Below are 23732 nucleotides of genomic sequence, written 5' to 3'. Positions count from 1 at the left end.
GCTGCAAGAATTCGCAAACAGATACAATCCGAACATAATCTTGATCAGTGAATTGCACCTCCGACCATCTAACAACCTGAGATTAAAGAGGATATATACTATATAGGACAGACAGACTTAGCTCTAGTGGTGGTGGTGGCACAGCCATTTTTATTAAAAATGATTTAAGCCACAATGTTTTAACCAACCCTTAAACTTGAAACCTTGTGACTGGTGTGGTGATGCACACCAACAATGCAAGTAGACTTAAAATCTATGCAGCATACAATCCTCCCAGCGTTCCACTATTGACATCAGATTTAGACGCCATCCTTGGCTCCACAGATTCCATAATTATAGCTGGAGATCTCAACTGCAAACAAACAGCTTGGTTCAGTTCGTCAATCAACTCCAAAGGCCGTACTTTATTTAACTACATGTTACTCAACTCATCAATATTAGATGGACCTACGAAGCCCATCCACTACAGCCCATCAGGAAGTTCGGATATACTAGAAAGTCATCCTCAGGAACATCAGATATCAATATCAGCTGGAGACATTAGAAGAGCTTACTTTAGATCATAATCCCATCCAGTTCAAGCTAGGTACCCAGGATCAGTTCTTGCCTCAACACTCTTTTATAACATGGGATAAGTTCTCTAAGGTTCTCCCAGATCACATTGGTCCACCTCCTGTCATTCGCAAAAAAGAAGACATAGACTTAGCTGTAAGCAACCTAACAAGACAAACTAACACAGTAATAACATCAGTCACACAAACCACTGTCTTCCACTCGTCCAGTCAGATTCTGGAAGAGATAATGGACCTGATTAGAGCTAAAAACAAAGCCAGAAAACGATGCCACAACACAAGAGCACTGCAGGACAAAACAACTTTAAACAACTTGAACAGACAGGTTCAAGAAGCTCTCCAGAAACACAGGAATTCCAGATGGGAATCTAAACTTACAGAAATCAACCCAGAAGATAACTCCATAAGGAAATTTCTAAAAACTCTTCATACCAAAAGACAATTCCTTCCCCCTATGAAGACTAAACATGGAATTGCACACTCAGATGAAGAAAAAGTAGAAGCCCTAATTGACAATCTGGAAAATCAATGCAGCCCATCTTACGAAAACTTAAATATTAATCTCATTCATAGAGTACATCATCAAGTCAGAAAAGCCTTAAGACAGCCTAAGGATGATTCAGCTCTCATCACTACTACTCCAACAGAAATAATCAACATTATATCCCAATTGAAGAATAAAAAGGCTCCTGGTCCCGACGGCATCACCAATAGAATAATAAAATTACTCCCTAGGAATTATTCCCATAAGGCATCTAGTTAATATAACCAATTCCATATTAAGACTCCAGTACTTTCCCATAGCTTGGAAAACTACTGACATCATCCCTCTGAAAAAGCCTAGTAATAACCCACGTCGTCGTCCGGTAGCATCCTCTAGCAAGAGGGTTGCAGCAAATGAGCAGCTCTTCTCCATTTCTCTCTGTCTGTCGCTTCCATCATTCTTAAACCAGTCCATTCTACAATGTCATTAAACCACTCTCTAGTTGGTCTTCCACATTTTCTCATCCCCTCAACTTTCCCTCGTAATATAGTTCTTGTCAGGTGTCCCGAAGAACCTCTCAGATGTCCTGAAAATCTGGTCTTTCTTTACATAATATTCTTGAGCAGTGTTCTTTCCATCCCAACTCGTCTTAAAACTTCTTGATTTGATATTCTCTCTGTACAGCTAATCTTTTCCATCTTTCTATAACACCACATTTCCAATGCATTAATTCTTTCCATATCCCTCTTTCTGAGTGTCCATGACTCACTTCCATAACTTGCAATAACTCCAAACTGTTGCTTTAACAATTCCAATTCTAACATCTATTTTAGTATTCTTGTTTATTAAAATTCTCTTCATTTCCATAAATGCCGATTTAGCTTTGCCTATTCTATTTCTAATGTCCAACTATGAAGTTCCTTTCCCTGAGATCAGCTACCTAAATACTGAAATCTTTCCTCCACATCTTATCTTTACATTATCTCCTATTTTTCTACCCATTATCATTATCTTGGTCTTCTTGGTATTAATTCTTAGTCCATACTCTTTACAAGAGTTTTCAATTCTTTGAACAATTTGTTGTAATCCATTTTCACTTTCTGCCATCACCACTACATCATCTGCTTATCTTAAGTTATTAATGATTCTTCCATTTATTTTTATTCCTTCTTCTAACATCCTCAAGTGCTTTTCTAAGCATCTGTTCACATAAAGGTTAAACAATAATGGTGATAACTTGCATCCTTGTCTAACTCCTGTTTCCTCTCCATTTACACATACTGATGCTGTTTGTGACCAATATAATCTCTTTAAAATTTCCAAGTCATAGCAGTCAATATCTATATTTTCTAGAATGTCAAAAAAGCCTTTTATGTTTCACTGTATCAAATGCCCTTTCAAAATCTAGAAATCCCCAAAACAACTTTCCACCATGGTTTAATGTTTTCTCCTCAATAATTCTTAGACAAGTTATAGCCTCTCTAGTTCCTCTGTTGGTTTGGAATCCATACTGTTCCTCATTCATTTCTTTTTCTATTTTATTCCTAATTCTCTCTAGAATTATTTGCACCAGAATTTTTGCTATGTGAGTTATAAGACCTATCGTTCTAAAATTGTTACGGTCTAAAACTCCCGTCTTTTTTGGAATGGGGATAAAAATTGATCTTCTAAACTCCTCTGGTAATTCTTGTCCCTCATAAATTCCGTTAATAATTTGCCATAACACTTCCATACCTTTTTCACCTATTTTCCTGATAAGTTTTATCTGTATACCATCTATAACCCAGCCATGCTTAGTGAAAACTTGACATGCCAGTCCCAAGCCCAGATAAATGGGGGAGAGTTGAGTGCAGGGCTAGCAACCCAGTCTCAGAAAAAATTTTTTTGCTATGCAAACTGAAACCTTCCAAAGATACTGGATGAAGCAAAAAACAGAGTCCAGTGTCAAATGGTGGTGGAAGACCTATGCTCCCAGGTGGAGTGAAGAGTAAGTAATTAAGTATACCATCTATTCCAGGGGATTTTCCTTCTTTCATCTTTTGAATTGCTAGATTCAATTCCTCCCTCATGATGTACAGCCTCTGCCCACTATGTTCTTTCATTTGATTTTCTCCTCTTTCTCTATCTTCATAAAGTTTACTTACATATTCTTCTCATCTTTGTAATATCTTCTCTTTTTCTAGCAAAATTTCACCTCTTTCATTCTTGATTGCTCCAGTACTTTGCATCTTTCTCCTTCCTGTCATCATATTAATGTTTTTATAAACACCTTTTATGTCATTTCTTTCTGCCTTTGCTGTTGTATCTTTACTTATTTCATCTAATCATTCTTACTTTTTCCTTCTTATCTCTCTCTTTGTATCTCCCTACTCGAGTCTTTATACTGCTTTTTTTTCTCCTCTGTTTTACTATTAACTAACTTTCTTCTTTGTGTTATTTTCCTCAAAATATTGTCTGTCATCCATGATTTCTTTCTTTTCTCTCTTTCCTCTTCTTTTTTGACTAAATGTAATTCTGTAGCAGTAATTATGCTTTCCTTCAGAATCTTCCATTTTTCACTTACATCACCACTTTCTTGTATATTTCTCTCATTCATTTCTTCCTCTACTTTCTTTGCAAATTCATTCACCATACTTGGTATCTTCAGCCGCTCCATGTTCCATGCTTTGTTCCATTTCCCTGCAGTTACCTTTTTTAGATTAATCCTCATCTTAGTTGACAACAATATATGATCTGTATCACAGTCTGCTCCTGGATATGTTGTCACATCTTTTATAATGTTTCTATATCTTTTGTTTATCAAAACATAATCTATCTGATTTCTTCTACTATTTATATCCTTCCCTGGGGCTTTCCACGTATACAATATTCTTGGATGTTTCTTAAACCAAGTGTTCATAATTGCTAAGTCATGTTTTCTACAGAAATCCAGCAACATATCTCCTCTTTCATTTCTCACTCCCAATCCATATAGCCCAACAATATCTTCCTCTGTTCCTCTTCCGATTTTTGCATTCATATCGTCCTGAATTATAATTATATCTTTTGTTTCTTTACATTTCAAACCCTGTTCTATATCACCATAAACTCTCTCTACCTTCTCATCCTCATAATCACAAGTAGGTAAATATATCTGGATAAGTAGAATATTTCTTGGTTTTGCTTTCATCTTTACCACCAAAACTCTGTCTGAGATTTGCCAGTAGCGTCCCACACATCCTGCCACTTGTTTATTCAACATTATACCAACACCTGCTTGATGTTGCTCTTCCCCTCCTGAGTAAATTATTCTCATTCCATCCTCTGTTCTAAAATCTCCTTTTCCGTTCCATCTCACCACAGCCATTTCCAGAACATCTATTTTCAATCTTAGCATCTCCATCTTTACAATCTCCAATCTTCCAGTTTCAAGTAAGGTATTCACATTCCAAGATCCAATTCGAAAATTACTTTTAGCCCTTTTTCCACATGAATACATTCCATCTTCCACTTCTCAATCTCCTGCAGGCTTTAGTAAAGAAGATTCATATGACTGATATGCAATCTGGTCCATATCCATACTGGAACAAGTGACCTCCCTGGTAGCCAATTGTGCAGTTCCGGACCCAGGGGTCCCATCCTGAACTGTGCATCGCTAGTCATTTTGATCTTTGCTGCTCATCCAAACTAGGGAAAAGTAGAAGCATAGTGGTTTCCCGTTGCCTTCTATGCATGAAGAAATGAAAAAAGTAGAAACATAGAAAGATTCACCCCTAGCCCTCGATTACTCTAATAGCATTGGGGAGAAGGAACAAGAAAGAAGAAAAAGGAAAGAAAGAAAGAAATAAGAGTAGGAACCATCCTATAGATAATATAACAGATGTATATTATATGAAATAAGGTATGGTCCAGCATCAGGTACCTCGAGTTCGCCATTCCCGTACTCACTAAAGTGAGCCCTTGAGGCTTTTTTTAACTCACAACTCCCCCAAAGCTACAGGCCTATCAGTCTTCTTTCCTGCCTCCGCAAAGTAACAGAAAAAGTCATCCTAACAAGGCTACAGCTACCAGCGAACAAACATAAAATAATCCCAAATGAGCAATTTGGTTTTCGCAAAGCTCATAGCAAAGTGCAACAAATTCACTGATTAACAGAACACATCATTCATTGTTTCAACTGGCACCTCCACACTGCTGCTATATTCTTGGATGTTGTCAAGGCCTTTGATAAGGTCTGGCATCAAGGCCTTATCTTCAAACTTATTGAAAGCAACATCCCAATTAAGCTAGTAAAACTCATACCTTAGCGAACGATAGATGCAAGTAAAGCTTAACGGAATTGTTTCATTAAAGCGCAAAATTCTAGCTGGTGTATATCAAGGTTCCCTTCTGGCCCCACTACTGTTCACAATTTACATATCAGAAATCCCTTTAAATTCAAGAACAACCATTATGGCCCTTTATGCTGATGACACCACTATTCTAGCAAGATCTCTCAGCCCTCACCTGGCAATCAGTAGACTCCAAGGAAGCATCAAAGCACTGGAAAAATGGTTCACCAACTGGAGGATTCAAGTAAACCCTCTTAAAAGCTCAGCCATGTTATTCTCTAGAAAAAACGTCTGCATTAAGGAAGATATCTTGCTCTCTGGTCAAAAGATCCCATGCCAATCAGAGACCAAATATCTTGGGATACTACTGGATAAGAAACTCCTTTTTAACAAGTACATCAATCTCATTGGCTCCAAGATATCCATAGTAATAGCTCAACTCTACCCAACTCTACTCAATGGTCAACTGCAAGAGTAAACTGAACTTACAAAATAAATTACTACTTTACCAGATGGTTATAGGTCCAATAATTACCTATGCCTCACCAGCATGGAGTCACACTTCACTATCAAACATTTCAAAACTACAAAGAATTCAAAATAAATGCCTAAGGATGATTCTAGATATCCAATGGCTCATCAGAAATTCACAGATTCATTGATAAACTGGCATCCCATACATCTCCCTTCTTCATGATGACGCAGAAAAATTCTTCATTTAGTCAAGTTCACATTCAAACCCACTGATCGTACAAGCTGTCAATTACAATGAAACAGAGTACTACAAATATAAAAGACTGAAGGCTATTCTAATCCCAGCTGATCATAACTAATACAACTGCCCCCAGAGGGCAGCCTCAAAGCTCATAAAACTCCCTTTCCCAAATAATTTCCTTTACAGACAAAGGAGAATATGAAAAGCATTTTTGCTTCACCCATCTTGACAGCAGCGTTATATGTTATACCTTAGTATCACTTCTGGGTCTGACTCGCACCGATCAGACCTGAATCAAAAGTGGTTGGGGGGTAGTGGGCCTTCCCATAATGCATAGCATTATACATATCTGTAAGAATATGTGTGTTGCATTATGGGTGTGAGGTCATTAGTCTTTATATAAAAGTAGCCCTGTTATGAAGTTATTTCATGCACAAACTATGTTTGCTTGCACTTAGATAAAGGATGAAACCAAGAATATAATTTCTTGGCATCTTTAATTTATAGTATAACCAAGTGAAAAAAAAATTTCACACAAAGTAACTTGAATGTCGCAGATGGCAAAAAACAAGAATCAAACAGATCATATTATCATTAGCCAAAAAGTGCAGGAAAATGTTATTAGATGTTCATAATAAAAGAAGTGCTGATATTAACTCAGATTAATAAATTCAAAATGGCAAGAAATTATATTCTTGTTTAATCTTTTTTCATGAGTAAGCAAACAAACTTTGCAAGAAACTTCTAAGCTATGATTTCACATTAATTGTCTCAGTGTCCCATAATGTAAAGTGCACATCCTTATGTTGTGTATAATGTTGTGCATTATGGAAAGGGCTACTATCCAGACCTGTTTCAACCTTTATCAAAGTATGTTGAAGTACAACGAATACCTCTCCAAAAATCTGAGTGATCTACAAACTCCCTCTAAATCTCACTGAGTGAATCCCAAGGATCATTATTAAACTAACACTTCTGACCTGAATGACTCCAAGACAGGAAACTTAGCAGTGGCTCCACTCATTGACAGGCAAAAACACACCGCCAAGTAGATCCTCTCTACTCCTCAGGAAGCAAGCAAACTCAAAGACAAACATTATCAAATGTCATCAGTGGGAGCCAGATCCAGAAGATATGTTTGTTATGTTCCATCGAGTCGTTTTCGACTCCTGGTGATTCTATGAACATATACTTTCCATTCAGATCTGTCCCTGGCCATATCTTTCAGAATTTCCAAGCACATTCCAGTTGCTTCTTTAACTCCATCCACTCATTTAATTCTTGTTCTTCCTCTTCTCCTGCTTCCATCAACTTTAGCAAGCATCATCTTCTTCTCCAGACTGTCATTTGCTTGCATAATATGTCCAAAGTATGACAATTTTTGCTTGATGATCATAGCTTCGAGAGAGCAACTGGCTTTATTCTGTCTATCACTGATTTATTGGTTTCTTTGCAGTCCATGGTATTCTTAGTAAGTGCCTCCAAACCCATAATTCAAATGCATCTATCTTCCTTCTTTCACTCTTTCTCAGGGTTCAACTTTCACATCCATACCGTACCACAGGGAATACCATTGCTTTCCCAATTCTGATTTTTGTTGCGAGGCTAATATCTTTAAAGATCTTGCTTAAATTTGTCATTGCATTCTTTCCGAGTAATAATCTTCTTCTAACTTCTTCAGTACAATAACTATCTTTATGAATTTGGGATCCTAGGAGCACAAAATTGTTAACTACTTCCATTTTCTCCCCATCTACTTCAAAATCATTAAGTTCACATGTTGCCATAATTTTTGTCTTTTTGAGTTAAGTTTAAGGCCATATTTTGCACTTTCTTCTTTAACTTTCATAATAAGTTCCTTCGAATCTCCTTTGCATTCTGCTAGTAAGTGGTATTATCTGCATACCTCAAATTATTATTTCTTCCATCAATTTTAATTCCACTTGAAGACTCCTCCAGCCCTGCCATTCTTAAAATGTATTTGCAGTACAAGTTAAACAGTATGGAGATAAAATACATCCTTGTCACATCCCTTTACCTATTGTGAAATACCCAGTTTCTCCAAGATCTGTTCGGACAATAGTTCATAATAAAGATTCCTCCGAAGGATAATGAAATGCTCTGGTACACCAATTGCCAGAAGAGATACCAACGTTGAAGTAATGAAGAATTCATATATATCCGATATACAAATCTTCTTCTGCAGCTTCTCCCACTTAAGTGGGGTCATATCCGATATACAAATAATTTTATTTATTCATATGAGGTTTCCTCCCATCCCATAGGACTGGTTGAGCCTTCCTAATGAGGGATTAAGTATGTATTTATGACTGTAAATTTGTGTGTATGTGTGTGTTCACGGGCCGGTCTGTCTGTTCTGAGGGACGAAAAACCAGAGTTTCCGGGTGAAAAGAACCCTCTACCTCTGTATGAGACTGGCTAACTCACCTTTACTCGAAAGAGACCAATAAAAGTTCCTTAAGTCATGGACAGAAATCAAATCCAGGTCTTTCCGACCAAAGGGCTTTGTAAATACCGACTGAGCTACAGAGGCTCTAATACAAGTAATGAAAAGGTATAACACCTTATTATTGAAATTCTCTGGATTAGAGCAAGTCTTAGAAAATTTTTTTTCACTTGGTTATAAATTAAATTAAAAATACCAAGAAATTATATACTTGTTTAATCTTTTTTCCAAGGGTGTAAGCAAACAAAGTGCACACGTGAATTATCTTTATGACTAAGCTACTTATATATAGAGCAACAATGCACATTACAGCCCTGTGCATAGGTGTTTGATGATTTTATTGGAGATCCCATCTGGGTTTCATGCTTTCACATATCTTTTTGTTGACATGTTAACTGTTATCAACTATATAATAATCCTACTGTTATCAACCCAATTCAGGATCCTAGAGTTGACACTAACACTGTAACTACAGCTTCAGATACATAGATTGTTCTATAATATGAAGTCTCAGTCTTATCTCACCTCATCCCCTTATAAAGGTGAACTTTTATGTCCTTTAATACTTTGGGACTTGCTCTATTGCAATGTGTTTTTTAAATAAATAATGTTAATGTTCTGGAACATTCCTTAAAATACATGGTTTATGTATCCTACTGCTTCATTTAATTCCTCTTGTATATCGCCTGCTTACATACAGTACCAGTTCCTTCTCTGATATTTCTTCTTTGCTCAGGCTCTCATGATATCACACTTAATAGGATCAAACTCGTTGATGATTTTTTATTATTATTAAATACAATGGATTCTGGTTAATTGGAACACATTGGAAAGAGCATAATTTAGCCCAGTTAAATGGCAGCCCCAATTAAATGAAGTCGCACATCAAGAGTTTAAAAGGCACATAAGACAATGTAAGTTTTTCTGTTTATTGTATAGCAAAATTACTGATTTATAAACTTAAATAATTGGTTTTAATTAAAGTAAAATATTCACCATAAAAATAATTTCATTTACATATGTATTAAACATATGTAAATATGTTTAATACGTATGTAATCTTAGCATTTAATGGCATTACAGAAGTTGATTGCAGTAACTCATTGCATGTATAATAAATTTAGTTTAATCCTTTATCCAAGTGTGAGCAAACAAAGTTTGCGCCTGAAAGTATCTTCAGGACTGGGGTAAGGTGGTACAACACTGGGCAACTCTTTGCAAAGATGGAGCAAGCTAACATCACTCCAATCTCAGTATCTCCCATAATGCAAAACACATCTTGCAGATATGTATAATGTTATGCATTAAGGGAAGGGCCACTGCCTTTTTTTTTTTAGTTTTGACCTTTATTGAGGTCTCTTTAGTGGGAGCCAGGCCCAAGTGGAGATATCAGGCAGAAACATTAGCAAGGTCATCTCTACCTATAGGAGTTTCCAAACGGTGTGCCACCTTTTTATTAAATTACTCTGGATTTAGAGAAAGATGTTGAAAGTTTATTTTTAACTTGGTTAGACTATAATAATTTAGTTTAATCCTTTATCCAAGTGTGAGCAAACAAAGTTTGCGCCTGAAAGTATCTTCAAGACTGGGGTAAGGTGGTACAACACCCGGAAACTCGTTGCCGGGTGTTGCTTGCTTGCTTTTTTTTTTTTTTTTTAAGTGGGAAACACAATGAGTGCCTGATGATGTTAATAAGAAGCATGGTTTGGCTGAAAATCATTGTCAACGTTTGTTTTTTGTGACTCCCACGTACATCAATATTAGTCCCATGGTGGTTAGATAATCTAAAATCTTTCTCTGAATTCAGACCACCAATAAGCAAGGTGGTTTCACATCAGGCAATGAAATTCATTTACTACTTAAAAAATTTAATGGTTAAACATTCACAGTAGGTTCCAAACCCATAACTTATTGTATGAAAGGTAGTACACTATGCCAAGAAATTATATTCTTGTTTACTCCTTTATCCTAGTGTAAGCAAACAAAGTTTGCACATGAATTATCTTCATGACCGGGCTACTTACAGTGGTGTATGTGAAGATACTTTACTTGCAATCTTTGTTTGCTTACATTTGGATAGAGAATTAAACAACAATATATGATACACATCCAGAGAGTAAGGTCCATTTAGAATTTACTGCCAAATAAGATATGGGAGAGGAATCATGCATGCATGGTAGCACAGAGTGACTCATTAGCTAGCTGTTGACTATTTTATTTTCGTTCCATTATCGTTTGTTGTCTTCTACGAATAATTTATAATGAGTGCTATGATAAAAAAACATGAACGGTTGTGAGGTTCATGGTGTGATATGGCTTTTGTTTGTGGAAAACAATAGCGTTGCAGAAATTCACTGATGATTATAACAAGTGACAATAAGGTTAAGCAATGGTGTCGTTTTCATCAAATCATCAGTCACCACACTTGGCTAGCCACTGTGCTCTTCATCATGAACATTGTTTTATCTTTCTTTAAACACACAACACCACTGCCTAACCTTACTGTTACTTGTTACATTAGGCCCATAAATATTACACAGTTATCAGTGAATTTCTGCAGCACTATTGTTTACTGCAAACAAAAATTGTATGACACCACAAATTTCACAATTGTAGGATTTTTTATCACAGCACTCATTATAAATTATTTGTAGAAGACAACAAACAATAATGGAATGAAAGTAAAATGATCAACAGCCAGCTAATCAGTCACTCTATGCTATTGCACATGCACAATCCCTCTCCCACCCATATCTTATCTGGCAGTAAATTATTCTGAATAGCCCTTACTTTCTGGTCTATTCAGAATATTTATTAAACTTGCCAAGAAATCACCATGTAATTTCTTGGCAAGTTTAATTTAAATTATAACCAAGTGAAAAAACTTTCTGCAGATATTCCCTTGGCACAATAGTCTGAAAACTGAGGGGAGGTCACCAATTCATTCTTCATGCTATCTAAAGTAGTATTTCAAAAAGCCTAAACTAAAACTTTATAAAATCATTATTATACCTACAGCAACATATGGTGCCAAGACATGGAGACAATTGGAAAGAAATAAGGAAAATCAGAACATTCAAAATGAAATGCTTAAAAAAATAAATAAATAAGGTTAGACTATAAGACAAATGAGCAAGTTAAAAATGAAGTTAAAAAATTTTAACTTCATTTTTAAAAAAAAAAGTTAAAAAATAACTTCTCTAGAGTACAGAGAAGATATTATGTATATAATTCTTAAATACAATTAAGATGGTTTGAACACCTCCAGAGAATGTCCTCAGAGATTACTAAATATAGCCTTGAACAGAATCAATGGAGGAAGAAGATCAAGAAGAGAGAGAGAGGCCAAAAATAATTTGGCCTACAGTCACTGAAGGAAAAGCCAAAATTATTCAACTCTGAAGAGATGACAGAAATGGCCAGAAACAGAGTCTAATGGTAACAATTTGTTCACAGAAGACTCAATGATCAACTGATGGATGAGGAAGAAGATGACCAGTTTATAGAATGATTCTGGAGGAAGCTAATTCTCCAAACTGTTACTATCCATAGACAATAGTCAAGATGACTAACAGGTTGGCCAGATGCCATGTAACTTTATTGCATTATAACAGTATTGGTTAAGCCTTGAAACTGATGTTAATAACAGCATTTTTTAGTTTTGAAACACTATGGTCCCCATTTTGTAACTGTCATACTTGCATTATTCATCAAAACTGATTTCTTTATATCATTAAATAAAAAGCAAAGTTAGAAAATTACATTTTTATTATTATAATCATGACAATGATTATGGTATATAATCATTTTGCTAAAGTTACAAGGTCAAGGAGAAATGGTGTTAGAAATTTGATCCTATAAATGCTCTATAAAATAATTATCCAAAGCAGGTGATATAGGATTACTCATTGCAGTACCTTCAATCTGCTGAAATAAATTATTATGCCAAGTAAAATAGCCAGCATCGACAGTAAAGTTGAATCAATTGATGTTGTCAACAGGGAAATCTACTGGTAAAAGTTGTAGATTTGCTTGGAGTGGTATATTTGTTAACAAAGAAATTATATCAATTTTTAACACCATTTCTCCTTGGGCTCGCATTTGGCTATGTTTTGAGGATGACATCATTGCAATCTGGTTTCACTATGAAACAGAACTACTTCAGTTCCTGGATAAAAATAACTCCTTATATACTTGCATCAAGTTCATTATTGAACATTAATCTAACAACAATCTTCCCTTTTTTTGGATACTTTAATACTTCGTAACTCTGCTAGTAATAATGAATTTTCTCTTTATAATAAGCCATCCTTTCAGGCAGATATATCTTTGTCTCTTCACATTATCATCCTACATCAAAAATAGATATTATCAAAAGATTGTACATCAAACACACAATTTGTTCTTCTGAGTCTCTTCTATTAAAAGAATTAAATAAAATAAAACTTATTCGATTACTTAATGGATACAGTGAGACCTTGATAGAGAAAACGTTTGATAATTATCCCCGCCCCCCCCCTTCCAGATTGCAATCTGATGTTAAAAGGATCACACATCCTACCTTAAAGAAACATCTGAACAAATGGCAAGGACCATTCGTAGATATAATTTGTACACCACTTTCAAACCAGCCTGGAAGTTGTCATCTTTCTTATCACTGATCAGAGATTCATTATCATCTCCATCCTTGCCTGGTGTATATCAAATACCCTGTTCCTGTTGTCTTTGCTATTTTGGATACTGGCCATTCTGCTAGTATTAGAATCAAAGAACATCAAGATTATGTAAGATTTTTGGATTCTGAATGTTCAGGTCTTGCTTTTCATGCCATCGACATCAAACACAGAGTTCACCGGAACCATACCAAGATGTACACTATAGTAGGTTCAAATTTGGTTGTCTATTTTTTGCATAGTGTTATCTCTGAACTCTAATACTATTAGAGTTCAGAGATATGGGAATATATGTGTAATTAATTGATTAATTAATTTTAAAATAATAAAGATATAAACAATTAACAGCAATCACTTTCCAAACCTTAGAAATGGATAAACAGTCTGTCTGATTAAGATTAGGACAATGGAATAGGCCTAATCTTAATCAGACAGACTGTTATCAGACAGACAGACATATATTCCCATATTCTCTGAACTCTAATAGTATTTCCTTCTATTGGACATCTGTGATGAGACACATGATATTACATGCATGCTGTATGACATGTTCTCGTATTCAAAATTTGAATGTTGTTACCAGTTTTTCTGTCTTCTCCCTGAAAGAGGCACATGACATGCTGAGCAAAATATATAGGAGCAATAAATTATATTTAGTTTTCTCCTACATGTACGAAGTCGTTATTTAAAAAATATAGTCTATCTAATGTGCATGTCTCTATTAAACAGACCTTGAAAACATTGTGTTGGAGTATTGGCAAATGACTGGAATGTATAGTAACACATTCCACTAATTCACCACTTGCCTTGTCATGCAAAAAATCTTTTCACTTCCTTACTTATATGATCCTTCTCCTGTTTCCGGGGATTGATTCTTGTTCTCCTAACACCTCACACATTGTGTGATATCTCCCCTCTATCTATATGATAAATTCTTCTCACCAACTTGCACATCTCTCAATCCATCAGCTCTTCTCCTCCTATTTGATAAGCTCTACAGAGCATACTCTCTAATCTGTGCTCTACTCAATAGTCCAGTCCTGAGATCCTAATCACTAACCTCTGCACTCTCTAAGTTTCTTTATCACACAGATATCCATGTGACCAGATCTGTAAATAGAAATTCAGGCATGGCTCCAGTGCCTTATAGGGGTTAATATTATAGCAGCAATTTTCTGGATTACCTCTACAACTTTTATATGGTATACCCTGAATTTCACCTTCCTATCCACCTCCTACAGTAAAGTTTCATCAATGCAATACATTTCACTGGATATTTTCTAGCCAGAGTTCACAACTTCATGCCTTGCAACTTTAAAGTGAAATCATCTACCCAAAGTGCCAACCTATCAAATCCTCTTGTAACAAATATCACATCAGAACTTCCTGAAATTCCTCTTTCCAATAAGGAATATGGAACTAAATTAATGATATATTAATTCAAATCCTGATTGTACAGTCGGGTCTCTTTTTATGTGGTACATACGTTCCACAGAAAAACACGCATAAAAAATCGTACAAAAAAGACCTAACTTACATTGAAAAATTAGGGATACGCTCCATAATTTTCTAAAACCACATAAAACTGAAGCAATGAATTAAAATAAACCTAAAATCACATTAAAAAAGTTTATAAAAATTCAGGAAAATAAGAATGCCTAAGTTTGATTTAAAGCTTTATTCATTTTTTTATTGAAAAGTAACATTTTTTTTTTTTACATTTTTTCATCAGAATTATCATCGCTATTAGACAATATTCGGCAACGTTTGCAAACTGGCGCAAAATCACTTTCATCACTAGAAGAGATAGTCAGCGCATCAGATCTGTATGGTAAAGGCAATGGTTCTTCACAAACAGAATTAGCTTCACCCTCGTTCTGTGCTGATTTTTTCCTTCTGACAATGCAATCAGTGATTAAACTTTGCGATGATGACTTTACTAATTTTTTTATACAGCTCATGATATCCAGACATACAGTTCTTCAGTTCACGTTGGAATTTAAAGTGTCGTTCAGAATTTTCATTAACAAGAAAAATGATTTTCCAATTTATTGCACAGTTCAAGACCTCAAATTATATTTGCAGTGAGGGGACAGGTTTTTCTTCCGCTTCACTATCGTTTTCTGGATCTTCGACGATATCTAAAGCTAATCAATATGCAATAATATCATCGCCACTTAAGGCATTATCAAAAGCAATTTGTCTATACCATTCTGGCTAAATGTATCAAAACCTTCTCCACCAATTTTATGTGCCAAAGTAATGATTTCAACTGATAATGTAGATGTTTGAATGGTTGCACTGTTTGCAACACATCCAGGCCAAGCTGCTTTCCAGCAGGCATTTAAAGTTTGTGGTCTTATTTCAGCAATAACAGATGCAACATGATTTAAACAGTCCAAAATAGAAATTTTTTTCCAAATGTCAGTTACTGTTAATGATTCATTTTCTAGTTTATCCAATATAAATTGAAAAGTGTGCTTAACGTAATATTTTTTAAAAGTAGCAATTATGCCTTGCTCTAATGGCTGAATAATGCTTATATTGTTGTTTTGGGAAGTACAACTACCTGCACATTTGGATGTTCTAAATGCAGATGACTTGGTGCATTGTCAACAATTAATAAAACTTTAAAATCGAGAGCTTTTTGCTTCACATATGTTTTTATTATTACGGGCAACTCCAGGGAGTCATTAGACTCATAGAGGGAGCCCCCAAATCATATCCATCACAACTATTCGACATTCATACAGTATCTATCATACGTCGCCTTAAACTCATTCACTGTCACAGCATCCACCACAGACTGTGGGAGCACATTCCACTCATTCACCACTCTAAAAGTAAAGAACCCAGCTCTAACACCTTTACTAACCACACTTTTGCCCAGTTTCCATGGATGTCCCCTAGTCCTCCCACAACCAGCCTTGTTCTCAAAAATATCTTCTGAATTAATTTTATAGAAACCCTTCAGTAATTTGAATGTCTCAATCATATCTCCCCTCCTCTGCCTATCAACCAATTTTTGCAACCCACAAATCCTCAACCTGTTCTCATAAGGTTCATTCCACAGACCTGCTATCATCTTGGTCACTCGCCTCTGGATCCTCTCCACCTCCTCCCCATCAAGAAGAAACCTAGGTGACCAAATCTGGGCACAGTAGTCGAAATGGGGGTCTTATCAAGGCTCGATACAGAGGAACAATAACCTGCTTGTCAACATATTCTTCAGCAACCAAGTGATTTGATGAGCTGAATTGGCCACTTTTGCAATGTGCCCCCTAAACTTCAACTCCTTATCCACCAACACTCCTAAATCTCGTGCCTCATCAATTTCCTGGAGTACAGTTCCACCAATGTAGTAATCTGCTGCTAATCTTTTCACCCCAAAATGTATAACCTTACATTTTGCCACATTAAACTGACATCCATTCACCTTAGCCCAGAACTCCAATCTATCCAAATCATCTTGCAAAATTTTGACGTCATCTGCATTCACTATTGCCCTACCCAACTTTGCATCATCTGCAAACAAATGAACTGTTCCTCTCAGATCCTTTCCTATATCATTAATGAACAAATTAAACAGCAGTGGTCCAAGAACAGATCCTTGTGGCACACCACTAGTCACAGGCCGTCTTGTGGACTCTACTCCTGAATAAACCACTCTCTGATATCTCTCTGTCAACCACCCTCCTATCCATCTCACCAACCCTATATCCATCCCCATATGCTGCAATTTACTGATTAGAATTCCATGTGGTATCCTGTCAAAGGCCTTAGCAAGGTCCAGTAGAATCACTGTAAACCCATTACCCTTATCCAGTTCAGTCGTCACTGTGTTATAATACGTGAGCAAGTTACTGAGGCATGACCTACCCTTCACAAAACCATGCTGTCCCCGATACAGTATCCCATTTTCTTCTATCCAATCTTGTATTTTCCTCTTGACTATTTTCTCCAAGACCTTGATATTGATTCCTGTTATGCTGATTGGCCACTAATTTTCAACAGCAGTCTTGGAACCTCCTTTATGCAGCGGAACTATTTTCCCCTCTTTCCACCCTCTTGGGACTGACCCAGACCCGAGGCTCAAATTAAACAAAATGGTCAAGGGCACTGACAATTCTTTAGTCACTTCACATACGACACGAGCTGGTATACCATCCAATCCCACAGATGTATTGACATTGAGGTTCTGTAATAGACTAGTTACCTCTACTTCATTAATCACAATTCCAGTATAAGCTGTTGGTTCTTCCATTCCTGCAACGTCACCACCTGGATGATATACTCTTGCAAAGTGCTCGCTCAGTAATTCCACTATATCGACTGATTTGGTTACCTCCCTACCCTCAGCATTTTTTAAGATCATTCTACCATGAGCATTTTTCCTTTTACTTGCAACATATTGAAAAAACTGTTTGGGATTCTCTTTAGCCTGCATGGCCAATTTTCTTTCGTAATCCGCTTTTGCTTTTCTTACCATCCTGGCCTGAGCTTTATACTGTTCCTGCGCCTACTGGTCACCTTTCTCCTTAAATTCCCTCCACAATTGTTTCTTTTTTTACAGCTCAAGCTTAATAGTGTTATTCATCCATTTAACCGCTACCTGATTTATTATTCGGACCCTTGGTATACAGTCAACCATTGCCTCCTGCAAACACTTCTTAACCACCTCCCATGCACTATCAACATCCAGTCCTTGCAGTTTTACATGCCATGGCACTGAACCAAGCACACATCTAAGCTTGTCATACTTACCAGCCTTGTAATTCCACATGTACCCTGTCTTAATTGTAAATTCCACTCCTTTAGTCACCTCTCAAGTCATGAGCTTATGGTCACTCTCACCAATTGGTGGCAACATGGTCATGTTCATTACAGCCACATTCTCAGTTGCAATTACTAGGTCAAGCACTCTCTGCCCCCTGGTATTTTCCAATACATGCAGATAGTTGTCCCTTAATAACTGCATAAAATCCAATTCCTTCCTCCCATGTGCCCTCTCCTCTTTCCAGTCAATGTTACCATAATTGAAATCACCCATAATAATTACTCTCCTTCCACTCATTTCTTCTATTTGCCTATGCATACTATCCCCACCATCGATTCCATCACCTGGTCTATAGCAGTACCCAATTGTATATTTTGTTCTGCTAGATTCTATCTCACACCAAACAGCCTCAAATGTGCTGTTTGGTGTGAGATAGAATCTCACACCAAACAGCAAAAATCTCATCAGCTATCATCAATAACACTCCTCCTCCCTTTTTATTCACCCTGTCACTCCTGAACACGCTATACCCGTTGCATTCAATCCCACTAGCTTTATCATCTTCTGTCAGCCATGTTTCACTAATACCAACAACCTGTGGCCTGGAAGTGCCAACCAACGCCAAAAACTCTTCCTTCTTGTTCCTAATACTCCTGGCATTAGTGTACATGAATTGCAGAAGCCCATTTGTCCCATTCCTACTTTGATGTTTCCACTTCTGGTAAAAAGCAATTACTGAACAATTCAGTAAATACAGCAGTTGTTATCCAGGCATTTGTATTAGCCATCCAATGTACCGGCAGCTGTTTTAGCTCTTTACCTTTTAGAGCACGTGGACTTAGAGATCGATTTACTAGGAGGGGTTTCAACATTCGATCCCCCTGATGCATTGCTACAAAGTAACAACGTTACTCGATCTTTGCTTGTTTTAAACCCACTTGCTTATTTTTCAGACTTTGCGATGGAAGTTGGCATTTTCTTCCAAAACAATCCTGTTTCGTCAGCGTTAAACATTTGATCGGGACAATATCCACCATCTTCACGTAATCTTCATGTTATGAGGTGCATTCCTTTTTACAAATCCGGTTAGCCATCCTTTGCTAGCCGAAAATTCTTTACCAGCCTGGAAAGCAGAAGAAGATGATTCCAATTACTTCATCTGTTCATAAAACCGAAGAGCTTTTTTGTTTAATTAAATAACCACTTATAGGAATTTTTCTTCGAGTTAATTTTTCAATCCAAATTACAAACGCTCGTTCCGTTTTTTTCTAATAAAGCATCTTTTGAGTACGATGATAATTTGGTACTAAATTTAGTGCCAGAAATGATAAATTTTCTTATTGCGACTTCATTCTTTTTAATTGCTTTATAGTAGATTCACCTAAAGTAAAATGTTTACCAATCGCTATAGATCCCTCTTCTTTTGCTAAGCGATCTAAAATTGCAATTTTCATTTCCAAAGAAATTGCTTTTCTTTGGCGCTTTTTCTTCTCCACTGGGCCAAATTAAATCTTTAAAATAACAATTAGCAAAATTTAGACTTACAATAATGAAAAGACAAACACTTACTCACATGCAAAATTAAACTTCATGGACACTCACTGACTTGCACGTTACTCATGTCACGGCAGAATGTGCTGCAACATGCTGTTCATTACGTACAATGGTACATTAGTTTTGAAGTTATGCACTGCATAACTTCAAAACTGCATTAAAAAGATATGCATAAAAAGAAACCAGAGTGTATATCATTAATTTAGTTTTGAAAGTTACTTTTAAAATTATGCTAATATGAAAAATGTTTAAACTTTCTAATATTTGATTCATTTACTTCTAAAAACATTGTATAGAATATCTTTAGACTGATTTTTTTTAAAAATTTAATCAAACACTGCTTTAAGAAAGTAATGTTTTTTCCTATCTACTCACCTAAGGACTTTAAGCCTGCATTTTCCAATATTGGATATAATGGCTGCTTTAATAACTTCATGCAGTGATCTTCTTCCCAATATCCAGCCTTATAAAAAAGTATAAATGAGCCTGTCATTATTATTATTATTATTACTACTATTATTATTATTATTATTACTACAAGAGACCTTCAGGGAGTCAGAGCTTACACTGCCTGTCATATCCACTCATGAATTTATTCATACTATTTGCACTTCCCCTTGTCTAATTCAACCATAAAATTATTACAAAATGTGAGCAAGTTACTCAAAAACAAGATGTACCCAATTTCTACCCATTAAAACAAGCAAGCTCTAACCAACTTTTCCAATGTCGCGACTACCACACCAAAGCTACCATCAGATTGATAGATATAATAGTCTTTGCACCACCCATGTGCAATAGGATTATGATGCATCCTTCCCAATCTGGAACAATGCACGATAATCTATTCTGTACTGAGACTCAAATTACATAACCAGCAATGGGTACAGCCAATTTTGTGCAATACTCTCTCTCTTAGCATCCATTATGAAATCCCATCAGCCTTATAGACAAATTGCAGTCCCATCATTCAGTATAGTAGTATAGTATAGTGTAGTGGAGCAGTGAGCTCCACATCACATATACCAGGTTCATAGCTCTTAACAAAGTGGGTATTCAATTAGCTGAACAACCTCTACTGCATTGTTAATAATAATAATAATTTATTTTCAGAAAGTTTGAAAAATTATTTCAAACTTTCTAAGTTTCACTTCAATCATTTAGGTATGAAATACTGATAGATTTATCATAGCTTCTATTTTTATTATTTTACAAGTACAAATTGAAGCCTTTTTAAGTTTCAATTGAGACACTAAGGCAGGTTCTGTTTTGAGGGAATTTTTTTATTTATGCAACTCCATCAAAAGGTCGTAAACCTATAGCACATTAGTACAGGAGGTGGGTCAAGGATTTTTATTTATTTATTTTTAACATAATCTGGAAAACCTGCTCTAAAGACAAAACATGAAAATTTTGCAAGCCACTTCAGATTTCCAATATTATTATTATTATTATACGCGACCTCAAGGGCTCACTTTAGTGAGTACTGGCATGGCAAACCTGAGGTACCAGATGCTGGACCATGCCTGACTTCATGTAATATACATCTGTAATATTATTCTGTAGACTGCTTCCTCCCCTTCTTTCTTTGCTTCTTTCTCCTCTCCTTGCTAAGTCATTTCGTCTTATGCAGCCACTGAAGGAGGCAAGCTAGCCTCAATAGGTGCCGGTTCCAAGCCCGGATAAATGGCGAGGATTGATGTCAGAAAGGGCATCTGGTCGTAAAACTTCACTGCCAGCTCTAGCTATGATGAGTCGAAGAGAAAATGATATAAGGGCTAGGGTGTACCCCTTAAGCGACGTGCAGCCACATCGCCCTACAGCTGCAAGAAGTGGACAAGGGCTACCGCATCAAGGACAGGTGTGGTTAAAGAAGTGAGCCGAGCAGGTGGAGAGGATGTTGCGAGTGGGAACACTGAATGTTGGAAGCATGACTGGAAGGGGAAGAGAGGTGGCAGACATGATGAGGAAGAAGAAGTTGGACATTTTATGTGTGCAGGAGACAAGGTGGAAGGGGGGAAAAGGCAAAGGAACTGGGAGATGGATATAAATTGTTCTACTCTGGAGCGAATAAAGAGGGAAGAAATGGTGTAGGAATTTTGGTGTGTGGCAGAATGAAGGGCGAAGTACTGGAAGTGGGTAGGAGGAACGACAGGATCATGCGAATGAAATTGGGTCTCAGAGAAGAGTGGGTGGTCATATTAAGTGTATATGCCCCACAAGTTGGCTGTACAGCAGAGGAGAAAGATGAGTTCTGGAAAGTGCTAGATGAAGAAATGAGGGAACTAGAAGAAAACGAGATGTGATTGTCAGAGGAGACTTGAACAGACACATAGGGAGACAGAATAGAGACTGTGAAAGGGCGACATCTTGCTGTGTGCAGATTCAAGAGAAGAAGCTGAAACTAAACTGGAAAGATGGAGAAAAGTAATGGAAGAGAGAAGTATGAGACTGAGCAGAAGTAAGACAGAGTATATGTGTTGCGCAGTGGGCGGCAGCCAGGAGACAGATCTGGAGCTGGAAGGAAATGTCATCAGGAAGGTGAGGGACTTTAGATACTTAGGTTCAACAGTGGAAGAAGATGGAGGAGCTGAGAAGGAAGTGGGATGCAGGATACAAGCGGGGAGGAACTGGAGGGATATGGCTGGAGTGTTATGCAATAAGAGGGTGCTGATCAATCTGAAAGGCACAATCTATAGGACAGTAGTCAAGCCAGCTATGGAAACTGTGGCCCTGAGGAAAAATAACATCAGCAGGATGGAAGTAGCAGAGATGAGAATGCTTAGGTGGATGTGCGGTGTGGCCAGAAAGGATCGTCTGAGAAATGATTATGTGAGGGGAACAGTGAAAGTTACGAACTTAGGAGCGGAGATACAGGAGGCAAGGTTGAGATGGTTTGGTCATGTGATGAGGCGGGAGGATGAATATGTGGGAAGAAGGGTCATGCAGATGGATGTGCAAGGAAGGAGGAAGCGTGGGTGGCCAAAGAAGAGATGGAGGGAGCTGGTAGAAGAGGACTTGAGGATGAAGAATTTGGATGTGGTGACAGCCCAAGATAGGAGGATGTGGAGGAGACTCATCATCAACAGTGATCCCACTTAAGTGGGAGAAGCTGCAGAAGAAGAAGATTATTATTATTATATGAGCACCTCCACGGAGTCCGAAGACTCATTGTTAGAGACCCAATCTGTCCAAACAATCTATCATACCTCTCCTTGAACCCATTAACAGAAAAAGCACTAACAACTGATATGGCAACCCATTCCACTCATTCACCACTCTCCAAGCAAAAAATCTAATCCTCACACCCTTACTGACCACACCTTTAATTCAACTTTCAGGGATGATCCCTTGTTCTGGTCTCTCTGGCCAAGTGCTGAAACATTTTCCCTGCACCTATCCTATAAAATCCTTTAAGCAACTTAAATGTTTCTACCATATCCCCATCTTTTTCTCCTATCAACCAACTTCTGCACCAAACACACCTTCAATCTGTCCTCATAGGGAACATTCCACAGGCCACTCACCATCTTGGTCACTTGCCTCTGAATCCTCTACACTGCTTCATCATCCCCAAGAAATCCAGGGGATCAGACTTGAGCACAGTAATCCAGATGTGGGTGTATCAAGGCCTTATAAAGAAGAATTACAACTTCCTTTTCTCTACTTGTTAGCATGTTCTTCAATAGCCAAGTAATCTTATGGGCTAATTTAGCAACCTTAGCAATATGTCCTCTAAACTTTACCTCTCTGTCTACCACCACCCCTAAATCTTCAGCTTTATCTATTTCTTGGAGTACAGTGCCATCTATGTGATACACAGCTTGTAATCTATTTATCCCAAAATGCATAACTTTACATTTCTTGACATTAAACTGACACCCATTAACTTTTGCCCATACTGACAGCCTATTTAAATCTTCCTGCAAGCCTTGATTAACTATTACTCTAACCTAATTTTGCATCATCAGCAAACAACTGAATATTTCCTTTCAGGTTATTTCCTATGTCATTTATGTACAAATTAAACAGCAATGGTCCCAACACTGAACCTTGTGGCACGACACTAGTCACCTGTTTTCAGCTCGATTCTGCCCCTCCATACACCACTTTTTGAGATCTGTCCAGCAGCCACCTTCTTATCCATCCATATACCAGTGTCATATCCATCCCCATTTAT

At 37.0% G+C, this 23732-nt stretch overlaps 1 protein-coding gene across 4 annotated transcripts in view; it reads right to left on the bottom strand.

The window, feature by feature from the left end:
- LOC150094297 (protein mono-ADP-ribosyltransferase PARP4-like) overlaps positions 1–23732 on the bottom strand; it is an 879331-nt gene that overhangs the window by 16706 nt on the left and 838893 nt on the right. For all 4 annotated transcript variants that reach the window (XM_090411811.1, XM_090411813.1, XM_090411810.1 and 1 more), the window contains one exon: positions 19928–20015. In XM_090411811.1, coding sequence (XP_090267937.1) covers positions 19928–20015 — 88 coding nt within the window. The remainder of the gene's footprint in view (positions 1–19927; positions 20016–23732) is intronic.

Source organism: Typopeltis vanoorti, chromosome 22 (genome assembly GCF_054136105.1).
Source record: "Typopeltis vanoorti isolate ZY-2024b chromosome 22, IOZ_Tvanoo_1.0, whole genome shotgun sequence".
In the NCBI taxonomy this organism is placed as follows: domain Eukaryota; kingdom Metazoa; phylum Arthropoda; class Arachnida; order Uropygi; family Thelyphonidae; genus Typopeltis; species Typopeltis vanoorti.
The sequence above is the reverse complement of the archived record's forward strand: the minus strand, read 5'-3'. Positions and strand labels throughout refer to the sequence as shown.